The sequence below is a fragment of the Cetorhinus maximus genome, chromosome 15, assembly GCF_964194155.1.
Source record: "Cetorhinus maximus chromosome 15, sCetMax3.hap1.1, whole genome shotgun sequence".
NCBI lineage: Eukaryota > Metazoa > Chordata > Chondrichthyes > Lamniformes > Cetorhinidae > Cetorhinus > Cetorhinus maximus.
In genome coordinates, this window is record NC_135893.1 from 104,023,201 (window position 1) to 104,042,363 (window position 19,163).

Below are 19,163 nucleotides of genomic sequence, written 5' to 3' on the forward strand. Positions count from 1 at the left end.
GATAACAACATTTGTATACTTTACTACCGATTTTAAAATTGAGGCTTTATAAAAGCATCAATTCCACAAAGTAGTGAGATTCCATCATAGAAAAATAATAAAATGGATTGGATAGGGTGCATACAGAGAAGCTATTTCATTCCAGAATAATGGGGGCATAATCTTAAACTTATAGCCAAACCTTTCAGGTATGAAATCAGGAGAAGCTATTTCACACACAGGGTAGTGGAGCTCTGGAATTCTCTCTCCCAAAAGGCATTGGATACTTTTTAAAATTCATTTTATGGGATGTGGATGTTTTTGGCTAGGCCAGCATTTATTGCCCATCCCTAATTGCCCTTGAGAAGGTGATGGTGAGCTGCCTTCTTGAACTGCTGCAGTCCCTATGGTATATGTATACTCACGGTGCTGTTAGGGAGGGAGTTCTAAGTTTTTGATCCAGCGACAGTGAAGGAACGGTGATATGGTTCCAAGTCAGGATGGTGAGTGGCTTGGAGGGGAACTTCCAGGTATTGGTGTTCCCTTGTGTATGCTGCCCTTGTCCTTCTAGATGGTAGCCATTGTGGGTTTGGAAGGTGCTGTCTAAGGAGCCTTGGTGAATTCCTGCAATGCATCTTGCACTAAGTCAATTGAAATTTTCAAGATTGTGATGGATTAATTTTTATTGAATAGAAATATCAAGGGATTTGGAGCTAAGGAGGGAAAATGGAATTGAGCTACAGATCTTCCATGATCTATCTAAATGGTGCTACCAACTCGAGGGGCAGAATGGCCTACTCCTGTGCAAGCAACATTTTACTGCAATGGATAAGTTCTTAATATTTCAGTAAAATTACTGGTCATGATAAGTAAATGAACTCCATTTACCTTCTAGTTCTGAAATCATAGATTCATGTTTATTCTTCAGTTTTGTCAGGTTCTTTGCCTTTTCCTCCTCTTCTGCGAGATTGGTGGTAAAGTCAGCTATTCTCTCCTCGAGAATTTTCTTCTCCTGTTATGGGTATAGAATTGTGATTGTGTTAAATCCATGACTACACGAGCGTATTTCTACGTGCTGTGCACATGCTACTGAAGATTTCCTCAAGCCATGATGATTCATTGAAGAGTCTTACAGCAGAATGTCAGAATGTCCCAGTATGGAAACAGGCAATTGGCCCATATCTGTGCCTGTGCTTTAACTTCACATGAACCCCATGGTTAAATCCCACTCTTACACTTTTACAACTGAGAAAACTTAGAGTAAATTGAGACTTTGAGAGAACAGAAACAGTATTGAGCCCTGTAATTTGTCCCTGTCACTACCACATATACCAAACCACAGCTCATACAATGTCTCAGTCGGATCCAGCTAATTGAGACTTATAACCTGACTCATGAGGAGGGAAACCCATGGGATTGAGTGGAATGTTGGTTTGACACCTTGCCTGACATTACTGCCTGTTGACTTCAATGGAGAGTGAATCAGACGGTATGTAAAATGAGCATTGCGCCCAATCCTATCAGATTTCTAGTGGGCAGGCTAGGTTAAAACTGCTCCCTTTGTAGCTGTTGAAGTGATATGTAAGCTCAGAGGTGCTGCAGAAATTCCGTAAACCTGGCAAGGCACTGACCTTTACAAACTTGATATTTTGGTCTTCCAGGATTATGATGTCGTCATCCATCTTCTTAAGTTTGGCCTCGAGGGTCACTTTCTCCAGTTGCAGCTTCTGTCGTGCAGCCTCCTCCTCATCCAGCTGTTCCTCCAGGTCCTTTTAAAGAAAATGTACTTTGTTGGGAGATGTTTGCATGAGAACAATTTTCATAATTCTGCCTGCAAACTTAAAAAAAAGGGCTAAAACCCAAAATAGGCCCTCTCAATGGTTACTTAAATTTGCACTCAAACTTCAAAAAACATACATTTGTAATCTACAGAATCGGCCATTGTCAGAAGGAACATAGGAGCAGGAGTAGGCCATTCAGCCCATCGAGCCTGCTCTGCCAATCAATATGACCATGGCTGATCATCCACTTCAATGCCTTTTTCCCACACTATCCCCATATCCCTTTATGTCACTGGTATTTCTCTACTTTAAACATACTCAACGACTGAGCTTCCACGGCCCTCTAGGGTAGAGAATCCCAAAGACTCACAACCCTCTGAGTAAAAACAAATTCTCCTCATCAGGGTAATGGGTGTCTGGAATTCACTGCCCAAGTTGGTGGTAGAGGCAGAAACTCTAAACTCTTTTAAAAAGTACCCGGATCTGCACCTTAAGTGCTGTAAGCTGCAGGGCTATGGGCCGGGTGCAGCAAGGTGGGATTAGAAAGGGTACCTGAGTGTCCTCGGGCTGGCATGGACAAGATGGGCCAAATGGCCTCCTTATGTGCTGTAACTTTTCTATGGTTCTATGGTTTTAAGTGGCTTCCCACTTATTTTGAAATTGTGTCCCCTGGTTCTAGACTCCCCAACCGGAGGAAACATCTTACTTGCATCTACCCTGTCTATCCCTTTAAATATTTTGTAGGTTTCAATGAGATCACCTCTCATTCTTTGAAACTCTAGAGAATACAGGCTCAGTTTCCCCAGTCTTTATTCATAGGACAGTCCCGCTATCCCCGGGAACAAGTCTGGTGAACCTTTGTTGAAATCCCTCTATGGCAATAATATCCTTTCTGAGATAAGGGGACCAAAACTGCACACAGTGCTCCAGCTGCGGTCTAACCAAGCTTCTATACAATTGAAGCAAGACTTTGCCACTCCTGTACTCAAGTCCTCTTGCTATGAAGGCCAACAAACCATTCGCCTTCCTAATTGCTGGCTGCACCTGCATGTTAGTTTTCAATGACTTATTAATGAGGACTCCCAGGTCCCTCTGTACATCTACACTTTCTAATCTCTCACCATTTAGGAAATACTCTGCATATCCGTTCCTCCTACCCAAGTGGTTAACCTCACATTTTTCCACATTATGTTCCATCTGCCATGTTCTTGCCCGCACGCTAAGTCTGTTCAAATCTCCTTGAAGCCGCTTTGTATCTTTCTCACAACACACATTCCCACCCAGCTCTGTGTCATCCATGAAATTGGAAATATTACATTTGGTCCCCAAATCCAAATCATTGATATATATTGTGAAGGGTTTGAGCCCAAGTACTGATCCTTGGCGGTAGCCCACTAGTCACAGCCTGCCAAAGCGAGAATTTATTCCTACTTTCTGTATTCTGCCAGTTGGCCAATCCTTAATCCATGCCAGTATACTGCCCGCTATCCCATGTGGTTTAATTTTCCTGTGGGGGACTACATCGAAAACCTTCTGAAAATCCAAGTACACTATGTCCACCAACTTCCCTTTATCAATTATGTTAGTAACATCCTCAAAAAACTCCAATAGGTTCATCAAAAATGATTTCCCATTCATAAATCCATATTGACTGTGCCCGATCAGATCATTATTATCCAAGCGTCCATTTATCACATCCTTAATAACAGATTCCAGCATTTTCCCTACTATTGATGTAAGGCTAACAGGTCTGTAGTTCCCTGTTTTCTCTCTCTCTCCCTTCTTTAATAATGGAGTGACATTTGCTACTTTCCAATCTGCAGGAACCATTCCAGAATCTATAGAATTTTGGAGGATGATCACCAATGCATCCACTATCTCCATAGCTACCTCTCTCAACACTCTGGGATGTATAATGTCAGGTTCCGGGGACTTATCAACCTTCAGTCCCATTAATTTCCCCAATACAACCTTTTCACAAATACTAATTTCCTTCAATTCCTCATTCTCCCTAGTCCCTTGGATCTCTAATTCTAGGAGATTTCTTGAATATTCCTCAGTGAAAACAGACACAAAGTAATCATTTAGCTTCTCTGCCATTTCTCTATTCCCAAGTATTAGCTCACTTAGATCCTTCCCTAATGCTTCTAGTGGTAGATGTTTAGTGTAATAATACAGGAGTAAGCAAAGAGTCCTCATGAAATAATCAAATATACTAACTTTTGCCATCAACCAGCTATTAATAAACAATCACTTGCTTGTCCATAAGAAGAATCTCACAAGGAAGATGAGGAGGATGACAGTGGAAGTCACAAGGTGACTGGTGCATTCTGCTCAACACTGACAATAACATTTCATTTGAAGTTGTAACTGTGGAGAATGCAATTGAGGGGTTCTTAAGGAGGGAATAAAATAATAAAATGTAAAGAAATCAAATTATCCACGGGGAAGCATTTCCAATTTAAGTTCTCCTCTGTGCAGTTATTCATTTACCAGGATTTGGGTCTGCATTTTCTTCTTTTCAGTTAGCATTTGCTGGTTTCGATCCTCCTCTTCCTCTATTCTCGCCTCCATCTCATGGAGGATCTCCTCTAGCTCTTGCTTCTTCGATTCTAAGCGGACTCTCATTTCTTCAGCCTCAGCGTATAACTCAGTCTCAGCCTGCAGCTGCTCCTGCAGGGAACACTTCTCCTCCACTATCTGACGGCACGGAAAGGAGATAAACATTGTGAGGATGTTATTGCGAACCAACTCTCAACACTGGAAGAAAATGATGAACACGAGCGGTGAAGTTTATAATAAATGCACACTGGTATTTACTTCATGGGGGAGTGCACGATGTTACACTACCTAAGAGCTGGAATAGCCTATTAGCAAAATAAGAAACATTATTTAATCATCCCTTGCACAGCTGTATTCCAGAACACATCTAAAATTTAACACAATTCTCTTCAGTCAATCATAAATATACATCGTGAAGTGTTTCATAAAATAATATGAACAGTAAACATATGTAAGTCAAAAAACTTTAATTATTGGAGATATTTCAAAAGGAAAAATAACACAAAAAAACATTATTTACTCTTTACTGGGTCAGTTGAAATCCTTCCTCTCCCACTTGTTCAGATCTTAATGATCATTAAGCCAACTAAAATGCACGTTTACTTACAGTTTGGCTTAATGTTACTGGGTGAACGCTTTTGAAATAGGATGTTATAGTGGAATAGATACATGTCGTGCTCTGATTTTACCTGATTGTGTTTCCTTTCAAGTTCTGAAAGATTAAGTTCTGCCTTCTGTTGCTTTTCTTTGGTTCTCTGCAACTCATCATCTTTCAGTTGCATCTCCTCCTCCTGACGTGAGACCTGTAGCAATGGCTTAACCTGCACCCAGAAAGTGGACATTAGAGCATCACTGATCAGAAAGTTCTACTCTCCAGAGGGCTCCTCGCTATTTACCACAAGAATGTCCCAGGCATCTCATGACCCACTCGAGGCCTGAATCTTTCGTTTGTCGGGCGTGTGCGATCAGTGGGCCCGGGAGCTGATGGGAAAAGGGCCCCCTGAGCGTGATTGGCCCCCAACTGCAATTTCACGCTGGCTGGACAATTAACGGCCAGTGTGAAACACACACTGAGAAAGGCTCAGCGCTGCTGGTGGGGGCGGGAAGAGTGTGGGCACCGACCTCACCGCGGGTGTGGGTGAGGCTTCTACTCAGCCCCCTGAAGGTAGACAGCTGCCCCAGGGGAGCTGCCGACCTCCACAGAATAAACGAAACAACAAAAATGCTGCAAAATATGTCCATGCAGCACAATCCAGCACCTGAAAGCAAACCTCATAAAAATAGAACAGCCCCCAGATATCTCTTTTTATTTCCCCACGGAGATTTCACCACGTCCTGGGTCAGGGTTTAAGCAAAAATGTAAAGGCCGATTGGCCCGTCCGCCAATCGGAAAAGTGGACGGGCCACGAAAAATCACTTTCAATTGCCTCCTTAATGGGCTTGATTGCCCACTTAATTGTCAGCGGGCGCGCTACGACTGCCATGTGTGCCTGCCGAGTGCGATATCGTGCAAGTGCGCGATGATGCCGGGACACTTGCCCGATGTCGTCTCGCGACCGGAAGGGGTCAAGCTCGTGCCTGCCCGCGGGACATAAAACTCTGGCCAGAGAAATCATAGAAGACCGACTGAGAGACAGAACCTCAGCTCAAACGTTTCAGTGTAACTATTGATTAAGGCAATGGGTAGGTACTGTACCATAATCTTAAAGCTGATGCACAAGCCATGGACAAGTAGATATTAATTCAAATTTAGTTTGAATACATTTATGGAGGAATGTAAATGCGATGAATTGTGCAAAAATAAACATTTTGTGATGTAAATAGCCACTGCCCTGGGTATTTTCATTGCCTAACAATAGTGAGATATCACAGTGATGGGTTTTTGTAAAGATATATTTTTATGGTCAATAAGTTTGTGCTGATCAGATGGGATGACCAAAGGCAGAAGCTTCTTTTTGGTCTTTTATAGGTAAACAAATATTCTCTTACTATTTGTCATCATCCATATCATATAACTCTAAACCCACAAACAGATTGAAAGAATGCAGTTACAATGTATTTTTTAAGGATTATTAAAGGGATAAATTTTCTTTCCTCCGTCAGTTTATGTTTGTCACGAAGCTGATGTTATTATCGAGGGGGGTTTCTTCACTTCATACTCACGGTGACCTCTTGTGGAACATAAAAAAATATACACGATCCTTTAAGAGATTAACAAGCAGGTGAAAGTTATTTTGAACTAACCTTAGTGAAGAGTCTCCACCATTGCCAGTTCCGCAGTTTGAGGTAAGCAGCGCAATTTCTCTGAATTACTTTCATAGCGGTCAGCTGCTGCTGCCGTTTGGCAAAGGCCCTGAAACCAGTCAGAGAATTATCAGCATTCTGCACCCACACCTCAGGACAACATATCAGAAAACTGACGGTGCACAATCCAGTTTCCGTACAAAAAATACTGGGCTAACTTTTATCAGATTAACATTGAGCGCGTTTCAAAGTGTTAGGGCAGGTACTGGTGCAGTAAAATCTGTTTTTATGAAGTGCTCACTTTCTGGCCAGGTAGCCTCTGCTTCGAGCTTGGAAAGAAATGATGACATCTGTAATTTTCAGGTCTCTCTCCTCTTCCAAATGAGCCAGCACACCAGTCCGGAAGAAGATCTTACTTTGTCCAATCCTGAACAGGTTAGAATCTAGTTCCAGGGCTTTGATCTAAAATAGTCACAATACTTTTTAATTGCAATTCGGAATTTCCATTTACTAACCAAAAGAAAGTAAATATCTTTTTTGCTAAAGATGCTGGTGGGATCAGCACTAAACCATGCTGTTAAGGTTTATTTGGTTAGCTGCAAATGCACAATGTAAGTAAGAATATGGAGATTACAAGAAGAAGATGCTGTTTCCCTGCTTTATGTATTTATCACCCAATTGCTGCTTTGGTCAGTGTGAATATCCAGCACATTCATCTAATAATTAGCGCTTTATGTTTAGTTGAAATAAACTATTTTTTTGTTGCAAGTTAATTAATGTGGAAGACTCAGCACAAACTGAAAATGTTTGTCAACTATAATGGCTTTAATTTTCCAATCCAAAAATGGTAAAGGTGTTCCTGATGCCCAGTGTTAATGCATTAACGGCATTAACTGCGAAAATGCATCAGGTGTTGTGTAACTGATATGAACGTACCCTTCGAGTGCACCCACTCAAGTATTTTTGGGCATGTTCAACTTTTCATCATTTCCAAAGAAAGATGCAGGAATTGGTGGTAAATGGCTCCTCAGTAAATATCTAGCTTCAACTATTTGGCTACTGCCTGAAATCACCTAGTCGTGGAGTGGAAATTTCAGCTCAATCTGTGCAGCTCTTGTTTCTCTCAGTTCATTACATTACGTACCATAAGCACACAGGCCTGTTTTCCATCCATGAACCCTTTTGGAATGGCACCTGGAGTTAGGATTTCATATCTAGAAGAAACATTATAGATTTATAATTCAGTCTATTTATCCAGTCTAAGTTTAATGATAAGGCAATGTAAATGGATCCTGCACAGGAATTTCTCATTAATATGAGGCATTGGTTGCAGAAACCCTATAACTTATGAATGATACATATAACATATGAGGAACGTTTGAGGACTCTGGGTCTATACTCGATGGAGTTTAGAAGGATGAGGGGAGATCTGATTGAAACTTACAGAATACTGAAAGGCCTGGATAGAGTGGACGTGGGGAAGATGTTTCCATTAGTAGGAGAGACTAGGACCCAAGGGCACAGCCTCAGAGTAAAGGGAAGACCTTTTAGAACAGAGATGAGGAGAAACTTCTTTAGCCAGAGAGTGGTGAATCTATGGAATTCATTGCCACAGAAGGCTGTGGAGGCCAGGTCATTGAGTGTATTTAAGACCGAGATAGATAGGTTCTTGATTGGTAAGGGGGTCAAAGGTTATGGGGAGAAGGCGGGAGAATGGGTTGAGAAACTTATCAGCCATGATTGAATGGCGGAGCAGACTCGATGGGCCGAATGGTCTAATTTCTGCTCCTACGTCTTATGGTCTTATGATACAAACTTTTGTGTCATCTTCACATTTTGAAATTTTGCCCTGCACACCTAAGTGTAGGTCATTAGTACTGAGCAAGAGAAGCAGTTGACCTAATACTGACCCCCGGGGGACAACACTATATGCCTTCCTCCAGTCGGAAAAATAACCGTTTATCAGTACTCTCTGTTTCCTGTCACTCAGACAACATGCTGCCACTATTCTATGGCCTTCAACTTTGCTGACAAGCCTGTTATGTGGCACTTTATCAAATGCCTTTTGGAAGTCCATGTACATTACATCAACTACATTACCTTCATCAACTCTCTCTGTTACCTCATCAAAAAAAATCAATCAAGTTTGTTAAAGATGATTTGCTTTTAACAAATGCACGCTGGCTGTCCTTAATTAATCCGTATTAGTCCAGGTGACTGTTAACTTTGTCTCAGATTAAAGTTTCTAAAAGCTTTCCCGCCACTGGGGTTAAACTGGTAACTTGTAAAAGGAGATTTGATTTGTATTTGAAAAGGAAAGATTTCACAGGCTTTGGGGAATGAGCAGGGGGTTGGGATTAATTGGATACCTCTTCTAAAGAGCTGACACAGACACAATAGGTTGAATGGCCTCCTCTTGTACTGTCTGGTTGTATGAAATGTAAATAATGTGTATATAACAATGGTAGTGTGAATGTAGGAATTTATTATTACTTCACATGACTACCAACCTGATCATCAACTTAAGAACGGCTCCATAATTATTACAGGTATTTCTTTTTAAAAGGAGCTATACATTTCATTGTGAACAAAGCAAAATGATATTCCAGAGAAACAAAAGTACACTGTACGTTCTAGACAATATTTATGTTAACAGACAAACAGACAATCTGCAGCCAGAAGTGCCGAGTGGATGATCCATTTCACCTCTCACCTCTTCCGGAGGTCCCCAGCATCACAGATACCAGACTTCAGCCAATTCGATTCACTCTACGTGATATCAAGAAATAGCTGAAGGCTCTGGATACTGCAAAGGCTATGGGCCCTGATGATATTCCAGGCAATAGTACTGAAGACTTGTGCTCCAGAACTAGCCGCACCCTTAACCAAGCTGATCCAGTGCAGCTACAACACTGGCACCTACCCAATAATGTGGAAAATTGCCCACGTATGTCCTATCCATAAAAAGCAGGACAAACCCAATCTGGCGATTTACTGCCCCATCAGCCTCCTGTCGATCATCAGCAAAATGCGAACATTGACAGTGCTATCAAGCAGTACTTACACATCAGTAACCTGCTCACTGTCGTTTGGTTTGGATTCCGCCAGGGCCACTCAACTCCTGACCTCATTACAGTCTTGGTCCAAACAGGACAAAAGAGCTGAACTCAAGAGGTGAGGAGAGAACATCAAAGCACCTTTTGACCTAGTGCGGCATCAAGGAGCCCTGGCAAAATTGAAGTCAATGTGAATCGGGGGAAAATTATATTGTTTGGAGTCATACCCGGCACAACGGAAGATGGTTGTTGGAGGCCAATCATCTCAGTCTCGGGGCATCACTGCAGGAGTTCCTCAGGGGTAGCGTCCTAGGCCCAACCATCTTCAGCTGTTTCATCAATGACCTTCCTTCCATCATAAAGTCAGAAGCGGGGATGTTCGCTGATGATTGCACAATGTTCAGCACCATTCGCGACTCCTCAGATACTGAAGCCGCCCATGTCCAAATGCAGCAAGACCTGGACAATATCCAGGCTTGGGCTGACAAGTGGCAAGTAACATTCGCGCCACACAAGTACCAGGCAATGACCATCTCCAACAAGAGAGAATCTAACCATCTCCCCATGATATTCAAAGGCATTACCATCGCTGAATCCCCCACTATCGACATCCTGGGGGATTTCCATTAACCAAAAACTGAACTGGACCAGCCATATAAATACTGTGGCTACAAGAGCAGGTCAGAGGCTGGGGATTCTGTGGCAAGTAACTCATCTCCTGACTCCCCAAAGCCTGTCCATCATCTACAAGGCACAAATCAGGAGTGTGATAGAATACTCTCCAGTTGCCTGGATGAGTGCGACTCCAACAACACTCAAGAAGCTTGACACCATCCAAGACAAATGGTTCACTTAATTGGCACCCCATCCACCAACTTAAACATTCACTCACTCCCTCCACCACTGATGCACAGTGGCATCATTGAGTACCATCTACAAGATTCACTACAGCAATTCACCAGGGCTCCTTCAACAGCACACTCCAAACCCATGACCTCTACCACCTAGAAGAACAAGGGCAGCAGGCACACAGGAGCACCACCACCTGCAAGTCCCCCTCCAAGTCACTCACCATCCTGAATTGGAAGTTTATCGCCGTTCCTTCACTGTCACTGGGTCATGATCCTGGAACTCCCTCCCTAACAGCACTGTGGGTGTACCTACACCACATGGACTGCAGCGGTTCAAGATGGCAGCTCACCACCACCTTCTCAAGGGGCAACTAGGGATGGGCAATAAATGCTGGCCCAGCCAGTGAAGCCCACCTCCCGTGAAAGAATTTTAAAAATCATTAAATGGGGTGGCTGTAGAGGAAGGGAGGAGTTAATGTTTATGGATCTAAGGAATACATTTTCACCTTGTCACTTCTTAAAATAAAAACACCACTTTAATGGGGAATTCCTTTTATCATCAACAACCACTTATTGTCCTTTTAATAATTAACCTTCAGACACACTCTTTAACTTTATTTTCTCATTACATAGGTCAGGTAAAACTAAAAAATTTTACATTTTGAATTAAGTTATTATGCATTGAGCGGCCCATCACCAGTATTAAGAATGGGGTTTTTGGCTAGGTTGAGTCTGTTCATTCAGCCCTCTGTAGTGATTGTTTGGGTAAGAAAACTGACATTGAGAACATCAACTACTGGTCTAGCAACCAACAATTTTTTACTTACCTTTGGCGGAATTCCTGGAAGATAATCCTATTCGGGAATCCTTGGCGGCAGATCCGGATTCCTTCCAAAACACCATTGCACCGGAGCTGCTCTAGAACCAGGTGCGCATCAAGTTTGCCAGCCTGTTAAAGCAAAGTCCTGGTTAGTTACACTCAGCGGAGTGTGGGAGCTTGTGTGGAACTCGCTGGATTATTAGTTAAACTCAGCGGAGTATAGGAGCTTGTGTGGAACTCGCTGGATTATTAGTTAAACTCAGTGGAGTGTAGGAGCTTGTGTAGAGCTCGCTGGATTATTAGTTAAACTCAGCGGAGTGTAGGAGCTTGTGTGGAGCTCGCTGGATTATTAGTTAAACTCAGCGGAGTGTAGGAGCTTGTGTGGAGCTCGCTGGATTATTAGTTAAACTCAGCGGAGTGTAGGAGCTTGTGTGGAACTCGCTGGATGGCCCACAGGTCTTTTCCTGTCTGTCATTACCTCTACGTTATAAACATTTACATGTCCTTTTTGTATTTTTGACTTGTGCATTGAACATGTCAGTGCATTTGTAAGAAATTCATCGATTCACTGTGTTAATGAAGCTATTAACCTTGTGTTCTGTTTCCTGTTTTAGTTAAAATGTAAATCGATTTAAAATTAACTTAATGCTTATGTCAAGTAAGCAGGAACAGAAATTTCATATCGGCATGTTAATATGTTTGTACTAATATTGCACAATAGAGTTCTAATCAATTCACCTTCCTGTTTCTATTTTATTAATTAGTTCCCTTAACTTTTAACTGCCCCTTACTCAATTGCACATGATTAATCCTGTTTCCTTCAGTGTAATGATAGAAATACACATGTTCACGAGGAAACATTGTGATTTGATTATGATGGTAGACCATTTAGCTATCTGTAGTTTGCCAAACCCACACATTCAGGTCCCTTTCTTAATGAGCTTTTAGCTTACTGCGGACATTCTACACTAAAAAGAAACAATATCAGCTGTTGATATCTGCTGTGATGTCTTCTGGTTCCCATAAGTTGGAAATAACCACACTTTAGACTCAAAATGAGTGCCTCCATAGAGTGTATTCCTTGCTTCTCGCTACGTGGCTGGTAGACTGATAGGCTAATAGAATGTTACTCGGCACAGGACTGCAGTGTGACAGTAAACGTGGCACCTCGGGATAGACAGTCACAAAACAATTCATTCCCAGCTCTTTACGGACAATATAACAATCTGACATCTGCTATGCGACTTCTCTTGTCATTTCGGAATCCTCCTGTACAAACTTGCAGCTGTTCCATGCTACGAACATTCTCGATAAAGTGGAGAGTGAATCATATCATCTTACCCTCTTTTCGTGGTTTGGAATGATACAGCGCACAAAATTGGGGCTGGTGTTCCGGAGCGTTGTCATGAGTTTGCCGAGCTGCTCCTTGTATAACTGTCCCACGGTGCGGAACATGCCTTTCTTGGTTTTTGAGGCACCCTGGATACTTTCACTCATCTTAGCTACTTGGTCCAATCCAACAATACGGTCCACTTTAAAATGTAAAGTAGATATAGTCAGTTTTGATAGTGTGTGGACGTGTTAAATGAATGCAGAGTTTGGGGTGTTGTTGAAGAAAGTATCAAACATGAGGAGGCCGTTTATCACACACACCCTTTGGGGAATAGTGGGAAGGTGATGGAAGGGCTGATTGTCAGTCTGCTGAACCACATCATGAACACTCCTTCCATGGCCAACAAGTTCTGGTGTGGGACTTGAACCCGGAGCTTCTACCCACTGCCCCACAATACCTCCTACACTCCATAATCCCTTAGTAACTTGTGTTGGAACCATGTATCTCAAGACTGAATTCTTATTTCACAAAATGGAAGGACATGGCATGATCTGTACATTTGGATGCTGCCCTGGGATTTTTTTTTTAAAAAAGGTCATAAGTTCACCTTGGAACAGAACAATCAGGCCTCTTCCAAGAAATCACCTGACCTTTATGGTACTTGAGGAAGATCAGATTGTCTGTTTTGAACAGCAATCACTGTAATTGATGGAGAAAAAAACAAAAGAAAAGTCACTTGCTGGAAATCACATGGGAGAGAGAAAAAGACTTAAGTTGTGAACCTGCTGGTTTTGAAGGCAGTCTTATTGGGGAACAAGCTGAGGAAAGGAGGCTACCCTAACTGGCTCTCCCCCTCTCTCTCTCTCTACCTTGCCTAAAATTGTGTGTGGCTATCAACCTGTGGCCGGAGAACCCTCCTTTGAGTGTAACTGGTCTGCATTTGGACCTGCAAAGTCAAGACCAGTTGGTGAGAACTTCCAGATATCCATCGGGACCAGCAGCCCATCGTCACATGACAGAAACCCAGGTCAACAGCATCGAGACCCTGCAAACTTTATCCTTTATTTTATTCCGCCTATCCTCTTAAAGCCCATTTCTGCAGAGATATTTGTCCTTTGTTTGTCTGCGTGTGTTTGTCTGTCTGTGTGTGTGTGCTGGGGTAATATCTTTAGGAGGAGATAGATAGTTATACTTCCTGATTACAATTGTGTGTTAACTAGTACTTGCAACTTGTTAAAAATAAGTTTTGTTTGTAATGAACAATTGTTCTGAGGTTATTGAAAGAAGCCTGGTTGAAGACTCTTTTATTCTGGGCACCAATCGGGGAAATAGACGATTGGCTATTTTGGTGAGAAAATTAAACTTTTAACTTAATGGTATGTCCTGCAGAGTAAAGGGGCTGGATCGTATGTGCACTCCTCCCATCCCGGTTGAAAAACTTGGGTTAACAAAAATCTGTCAATCTCAGATTTAAAATTAATGATTGAGCTAGCATCAAGTGGCATTTTTGGGAGAAGGTTCCAAACCTCTGTCGGTCTTTGCATGCAGAAGTATTTTCTAGCTTCACCGCTGAAAGGTTTAGCAATCATTTTTAGGCCATGTCCCCAGTCCTAAACACCCCAACCAGTGGAAACAGTTTCTCTCAATCTACCCCCTCAGTTTCCGTATCTTGAAACCATTAATCAAATCACCACACCCTCAACTTCTCTCTCCCCCCCCCGCTCCCCCCCACCTTAAACCAGCTTATATTTCACCCCTCCTAACTATGCTTCAGTTCTGCCGAAGGGCCGTGAAGGCTCGAAACGTTAACTGATTTCTTCTCCACCGATGCTGCCAGACCTGCTGAGTTTTTCCAGGTAATTCTGTTTTTGTTTTGTTTTGGATTTCCAGCATCCGCAGTAGCTTTTAGCTTTTTGTTTTAATCAAATCACCTGTTAATCTTTGAAATTCTAGAAGGCACAAACTTATTTGCGTAATCCCTTTGTGTAATTTAACTCTTGGAGTCTAGGTACCATTCTGGTATGTTCTACGTTGCCCTCCTCCAAAGCCAATATATCCTTGCTAAGATATGGTGCCCAGAAATGAACACAGTATTCCAAATGTGGTTAACTGGAGCTTTGTATAAGAACTTGTACATCCTAAAATAGTATTTTTCCTTTTAGATTAATCAGAGCTGTATAATACCTAATGTGTCATTCATTGGTTCACTTATCAGGACAGCTGGCTTCCTACAATGACAGAATTGATGATCTCTCAGTGGAACAGGCCCACTGCCACCTACATTGATGCAGTCATAGGGTGAAGAATTGGTTGAAATAGTTAAGAACGTTCTTTAGTTTTTGACTATTTTCTCTTATTTAAAATGAATGTGTATATTTTGTAAAAGTGTCTGAAATGGGGAGCATTGTGTAGCCCAGCATTGACACTATGCATCTCAATTAGCACAAAAAACACACCCAGAAAGTTATTTTTAAATAGCTAGTACTGGTTTATGCATCCCTGCTGAATTCAGCCTTCTCAATAAGGTCCTCACCATCTCGCCACAGTTCCGCTACATATCTATCAGATGACTGGTTTAGCAGTGAGGCGACATTATCGTTTAATGGATCCATATTCTTGGTCAGCCAGTTTCCAGCATTGTAAGGGACCTGAGGAAAAAGACCATTAATACCTTAGGGGTTTGCATTGTTTCATTATATTTACTTGACTCTGCAGTCTGTCCTTAATTAATACATTTTAGAAAGCATACTACTTACTAAAATTGTTGTCTGAACAGTTCCTCAGAATATATTTTTTGAAAGACTCTACATTTGTTTATTTTCTCTGGAACAAAGATTCAGAACCCTGGGAATCATCCAAGAGGCTGATATCAGCTCTGCTCACTTACAGAACAATAGGCTCTACTGGGCCGATGGGAGGGCAATTCAATCAAACCATGATCCCAATGACTGGTATGTCAAGGCCAGAGAAATAGAAAGAAAATGATGGAAAGTTCAATGTAAATTCGACATTTTAACATCTGAAAGTACAAATGGATTTAAAGAAGCCGCTTGCTTTGATGAGTACCATCGGCTTTGACAATAGAAAGTGGTCAAGCTAGAGCAGTTTCTGGTCAGCCATCTTATCCTCTTCCTGTCTGTAATGGCTGTTTACAAAATTCATTTATTGCAATTATTATAGTGCGCAATATTTACTCGGACACATCCCACAGGTTAGGTTTTGAAAAGATATAGACATTTAATCTTGATGACTTGGCTCCTACCTTGCCAGCATAGTGAAAAATACAGAAGTCTCCTTTATCCTTCAGTTGTTTAGGTTTGGCAAATTTTGTGTGGTTGCCCAGTTCCTGGACCACTTTCTCCACAAAGGACTTGTCTGTGGCCTTGGGGAACCAACATTCTTCATCGAGCAAAGCCAGAATACCTGGTGGGTTAGTCTGAAAATCATTAAAAAAAATACTTAACAGACTCAATGGCCAGAATTTTGCACTTGATGGGCAGGCGGACAGCTGAACTCCACCGCCGAAACGGGGCCTGCCGCCATTTTGAGTGGGCGGGCCAATTAAAGCCCGCCCAGCGGCCTGCACGACGGGAAGCATAATGCACTTCCTGTGCATGGGGGGAGGGATTCCCCATCTGTCAAAGTGAGCTCACTGCTCCCTGAGGCAAAGTCCTGTCTCAGGGAGATTACTGACAGTATAAAATCTTTAAAAATAGAAAAATATTAAAATCATTAACATGCCCCCCTCATGTGACAATGTCACACGAGATGGGACATGTTAATAAGAAGCACATAAACTTTATTAAAGTTTTTAAAAACGACATGAAACTTCATCCCGCCAGTGGATGGACGGGCAGGACATTTAACAAGCTTAATTATCCTGTCAATGGCCTTAATTGGCCATTGACAGGTCGGTGGGTGGACAGCTGATTTCGCTGTCCGCCCATCTTCCTGAATATTTATACTGTTAAAGGGGAGGTGGAGTAAGTGAAGCTGGATAGAAGGCCAGTGATAGGTGGAGACAAAAGAGGGATTGACAAAGATGTCATGGACAAAAGGACAAAGGGAGTGATAATGGTAGTGGTAAGGGCTATTTTGCTTTTATATAAAATGTCTAGCATTGTGTTCGTTTCTGTAATGTAAATATTCTCTGCTGAAATGCGGTTATGATGATACATTAGTGCTTTGACATTCTACTGCCCTGAGTGGATTTGTTTCTGTATTTCTACACGCAGGATTCATGTTCTTGACTGTGTCATCATGAAACGGTGCCAAGTGGAAATCAAATAGGGAAATAAGCATTAAAAATTGCAATCATTACAATTATTCAAAAGAGAAATTAATGGTTCTGCAACCCATTATTTCATTATTTCTCTATACTATAAGAATAAGATTAAACTTCTAGGTCAGACATTATAGGGGCTACAAATAAAGTTACATTTTTCACATTGGCAAATAGGACACAGAGACCTGTGCACTCGATCTGTGGTGTTGCTGATTTTTCTGGCCTTGTAACTTTATGTACATATACCTCAATTACTGACTCTGAACCCTTATCATATCAAAAGCAACACAAACATTTCTCACCCATCTACTGCACCATCTTGTAGTGAAACCACCAAAGTAGTAGTAAATAATAGTTGGGTTTTTCACAGTGTATTTGTATGTAATGATATCTGGGTTCACACTGAAAGTACTCAGCTCATTCTGGAGACTTGTGGAAATTTTCACTCCATCTCTCTGGACCCAAACTCTAGAAGTCACCACTGATCTCGAGGGGGAAGATCCTGCCCGATCAACCACCCCAACTTCTTTAAGGAAGTTACAACCCAGATGGATTGCGGTAAACCTCGACCTACATAAGGCTTCTGACAAAGTTCCACACAATTAAACCCAAAACTGTGGGGATTCAGAGTAATCTACTGTACAAGTAGTAATGTTGATAGAACTCAGTTGATGATCATTAACTCAGAGTAAACCCTGGGAATAGGTAATGAGCTGGTTGAAGGACAGGAAACAATGAATGCTCATTAGAGGAGTTATGTCAGAATGGGGGGAAGTATTGAGTGTGGGCTCTGCAGGCCTGTTTCTAATTTATGTATACTAAGTGGAATCAGAAACTCAGCACAACGTAGTCCATTTTTCAGATGATACCAAATGAAGGAGAGCAGGGAACTGGAAGAAGTTCAGAAATTAATGAATGAGTTGGGAAAGATAATGGATGGAACAATGGGAGATGAAATGTAATACAGACAAATGTAAAATACAGGGGCATACAAAGAAAAGTAGATAACACAAATTCTATTAATGGTGTTGAAATAGCTGCAGAGGAAGCTGGAGGAGAACCAGGAGCCTAAACAGACTCAATACTAAACACGGCCAACTGATGCAGAACAGCTATCAGCAAAACCAACAGGATACTGAAATAAAAACAGAAAATGCTGGAAAAACTCAGCAGGTCCGGCAGCATCTGTGGAGAGAGAAACAGAGTTGACGTTTCGAGTCCATATGGCTCTTCTTCAGAGCTCTGGGCTCAGAACATTAACTCTGTTCCTCTCTCCACAGATGCTGTCAGACCTGCTGAGTTTTTCCAGCATTTTCTGTTCTTATTTCAGATTTCCAGGATCCAAAGGATTTTTCTTTTATCTTAGGATACTGAACTACATAGCCAAATCAACAGGGCACAACTAAGAGGTGGCAGTGTTCAGATTTTATGGTGCTTTGATCAGACTGCAGCTTGAATCCAATTCTAACCACCAAGAAACAAGGAAAGAGTTGAATTCACTGGAGGTAGTACAGTGAAGAGCTGTAATCCTGGTCCAAAATGCCAGGGGTCTGAATTATGAGGAAAAACTTGTTTTTCCAGTATGGAAAGATCATGTGTGAGAGGGACCTAAACTTATTGATGAAATAGAAACATTAAACTTGGAAATATTACTTTTAATTAAACCATGTGAGTGGAACACAAGGGTACCAATTCAAACTGATAAAACATCATTTTAAAACTTATATCAGGAAACTGTTGTTCACATAAAAAGTGGAATAAATAAAGAAATAGAACAGTGGAGGCAAAAAAAACAGGAATTATTTAAGAAACAAGCAGATGCAACAATGGGGATCCCTCTGGATGGATGAATTAAAATGGGCCGAATGGCATATTTCATCCATAATTCCCTTGTGATCTATCCAGTCCCAATATACAGCTTCTCAATAACAGCTAGTATCAGTGCATGTAATTATTTTATTATATGATGTTGATGTTCTTTTTTGATATTATATTCCTTACCACCCTTTCAATCAGTTCTATGCAGGGCTGTAGATCCAAGCCAAAGTCAATGAAGTTCCATTCAATGCCCTCTCTCTGGTACTCTTCCTGCTCCAGAATAAACATGGTGTGGTTGAACAACTGCTGTAGCTTCTCATTGGTGTAATTGATGCAGAGCTGCTCAAAGGAATTGTCCTATAATGATAAAAGAAGTTTCAATGTTAAAGAGTTATTTCAGCATTGTTATTAATATTGCATGGGATATGTAGATA

The 19,163-nt window shown here is 41.6% G+C and overlaps 1 protein-coding gene across 2 annotated transcripts in view; it reads right to left on the bottom strand.

The window, feature by feature from the left end:
• Positions 1 to 19,163, bottom strand: part of myh11b (myosin, heavy chain 11b, smooth muscle) — a 165,951-nt gene that overhangs the window by 30,569 nt on the left and 116,219 nt on the right. For both annotated transcript variants that reach the window (XM_078559146.1, XM_078559145.1), the window contains 12 exons: positions 18,913 to 19,086; positions 15,889 to 16,062; positions 15,160 to 15,274; positions 12,635 to 12,825; positions 11,301 to 11,422; positions 7,711 to 7,780; positions 6,868 to 7,028; positions 6,567 to 6,675; positions 5,012 to 5,143; positions 4,254 to 4,460; positions 1,611 to 1,748; positions 868 to 991 (listed from right to left, as the gene is read on the bottom strand). In XM_078559146.1, coding sequence (XP_078415272.1) covers positions 868 to 991; positions 1,611 to 1,748; positions 4,254 to 4,460; positions 5,012 to 5,143; positions 6,567 to 6,675; positions 6,868 to 7,028; positions 7,711 to 7,780; positions 11,301 to 11,422; positions 12,635 to 12,825; positions 15,160 to 15,274; positions 15,889 to 16,062; positions 18,913 to 19,086 — 1,717 coding nt within the window. The remainder of the gene's footprint in view (positions 1 to 867; positions 992 to 1,610; positions 1,749 to 4,253; positions 4,461 to 5,011; positions 5,144 to 6,566; positions 6,676 to 6,867; positions 7,029 to 7,710; positions 7,781 to 11,300; positions 11,423 to 12,634; positions 12,826 to 15,159; positions 15,275 to 15,888; positions 16,063 to 18,912; positions 19,087 to 19,163) is intronic.